Genomic DNA, 1,599 nt, shown 5'->3' with positions numbered 1-1,599 from the left:
CTGCTGCCTTGTCACCGTGGCTGGCGCATTAGCTAATAAAGAGAAATCAGCTGGGTCATCTTCTTGTGAAAATTGCCTTTCATAAAATTCTACAGCAGCCTTAGCCAAAGCCTCTTGATCTTCAATCCATGATCCATTACTGACTTGGATCCTCTTCAGTTGTAGCTTTTGCCTTTTTTCATTCACATGATTGTGAAAGAAACTTGTATTTCTATCTCCTTTATTGAACAAAGTCATGCCAGCCTTCTGCTTCTAATACTGCTCTCCAGTGCTGAGGTATCTTTTCAATTCAGCTTGAGCTTTCTGATGGACAATCCTATTCTCAAAAGTAGGTTCTTCTTCAAATAACATCTCTTTAACTCGTACAATATCCTCCCTAATTTTCAGTTGCTTGAAAATATCTCCATAAGTCTCCTTGCTCCATTTTGACAATGCAACTTTTACCCTCTTCAACTTTTGTTTGAACATGAGAAAAGGATCTCCAATGAAGTCCGAATACTAGTTCTACCTGACCACATCTTTGAAATTCTCATGTTTTGTCCAGAAATTTAAGAACTTAAAAGGTTTGATATAATTAGAGATTTGTTCCCCACAAGTCATCAACAAGGGTGCATGATCTGATCCAGTTCTGATGAGGTGTTCCACCTCAATTGTAGGGAACAAGTTCTGGAAAGGCAAATTCACAAAAATTCTATCCAACCTCTTGAATATGCACTGTGTATTTGGACTTCCATTCCACCAAGTGAAAGGAATAACCTTGAAGCCTAAATCAAACAGCCCATATGAGTTTACACATAACGTAAAATCATCATACTCTGGAGGATGAACAGTTAGCCCTCCAATCTTTTCATCTTCATGAAGTAGAACATTAAAATCTCCTCCTACCATCCAGGGCAGCTCCATATCACTTGCCAGAAAGTAAAGATTATCCCATAACTCCAATCTCTCCAATGAAGAACATTTGGCATATACAAAGGAATACATAATATGTTGGCCAATGTCTGGATGAAACAAGTTGATTGTAACCTGTTGATGAGATTCCATAACTAACTCCTATATTACTGTAACATCAAAAAATACCAAATCTTTCCATTTATATTAGCAAAATCAGTCTTCATATTGAGTCTTCTTCTATACCTTTGAAGATGGCTAAAATTCTGGAATGGCTCCATCAAAGCAATGACAAAAAAAAACAAATTCCCTTTGCATGTTAATCACTCTCTGGAAGGCCTGTTGTGTATTCACAGACCTTATATTCCATATTAATGATTTGATAATCATCTAGGTTGTAATACTGCCCTTTTGGGCAAAACTCTTTTTGGTAGTTGTATTTCCTTAATCAGTCCTTGCTTCTTCCCTTTCCTACCACTTTTATTTCCCAGGGTAGGAGAAAGGTCACCTTCTCTAGCTATAGCCTTTAAATTGCCAGAGGTAGATTCTTCATCCCCTTCTTCCTCTAGTTGTTCCTTCTCTAATATAATATTCTGAATGTCTATAGGCACCATATTGTGTGTGATGATGTCATGCAGGATTTGATTAGGAGATTGCAGTGGCACATTGAGATGAATCTTCAAAGGATGCCCAGTTCCTGAAGCACAA

The 1,599-nt window shown here is 37.6% G+C and overlaps 1 protein-coding gene across 1 annotated transcript; it reads right to left on the bottom strand.

Moving 5' to 3' along the window:
* Positions 1-252: 252 nt before the first annotated feature.
* On the bottom strand, positions 253-1,044 carry LOC138894450 (uncharacterized). The gene is made up of 2 exons (XM_070179146.1): positions 514-1,044; positions 253-453 (listed from the first exon to the last, which is right to left on the bottom strand). Exons 1-2 carry the CDS (start codon positions 1,042-1,044, stop codon positions 253-255), a joined length of 732 nt encoding a protein of 243 aa, XP_070035247.1.
* Positions 1,045-1,599: the final 555 nt, after the last annotated feature.

Source organism: Nicotiana tomentosiformis, chromosome 6, assembly GCF_000390325.3.
Source record: "Nicotiana tomentosiformis chromosome 6, ASM39032v3, whole genome shotgun sequence".
Taxonomy (NCBI): Eukaryota; Viridiplantae; Streptophyta; class Magnoliopsida; order Solanales; family Solanaceae; genus Nicotiana; species Nicotiana tomentosiformis.
This window is presented reverse-complemented; position numbering and strand designations above follow the sequence as displayed.

Bases quoted from the DNA above. Each gene is read 5' to 3' on its own strand.
- LOC138894450 (XM_070179146.1), bottom strand. From the start codon at position 1,044: ATGGAATCTCATCAACAGGTTACAATCAACTTGTTTCATCCAGACATT. The intron at 454-513 runs GTCAGGTAGAAC...TTCAAACAAAAG, and splicing joins ATGAGAATTTCAAAGATGTG to TTGAAGAGGGTAAAAGTTGC.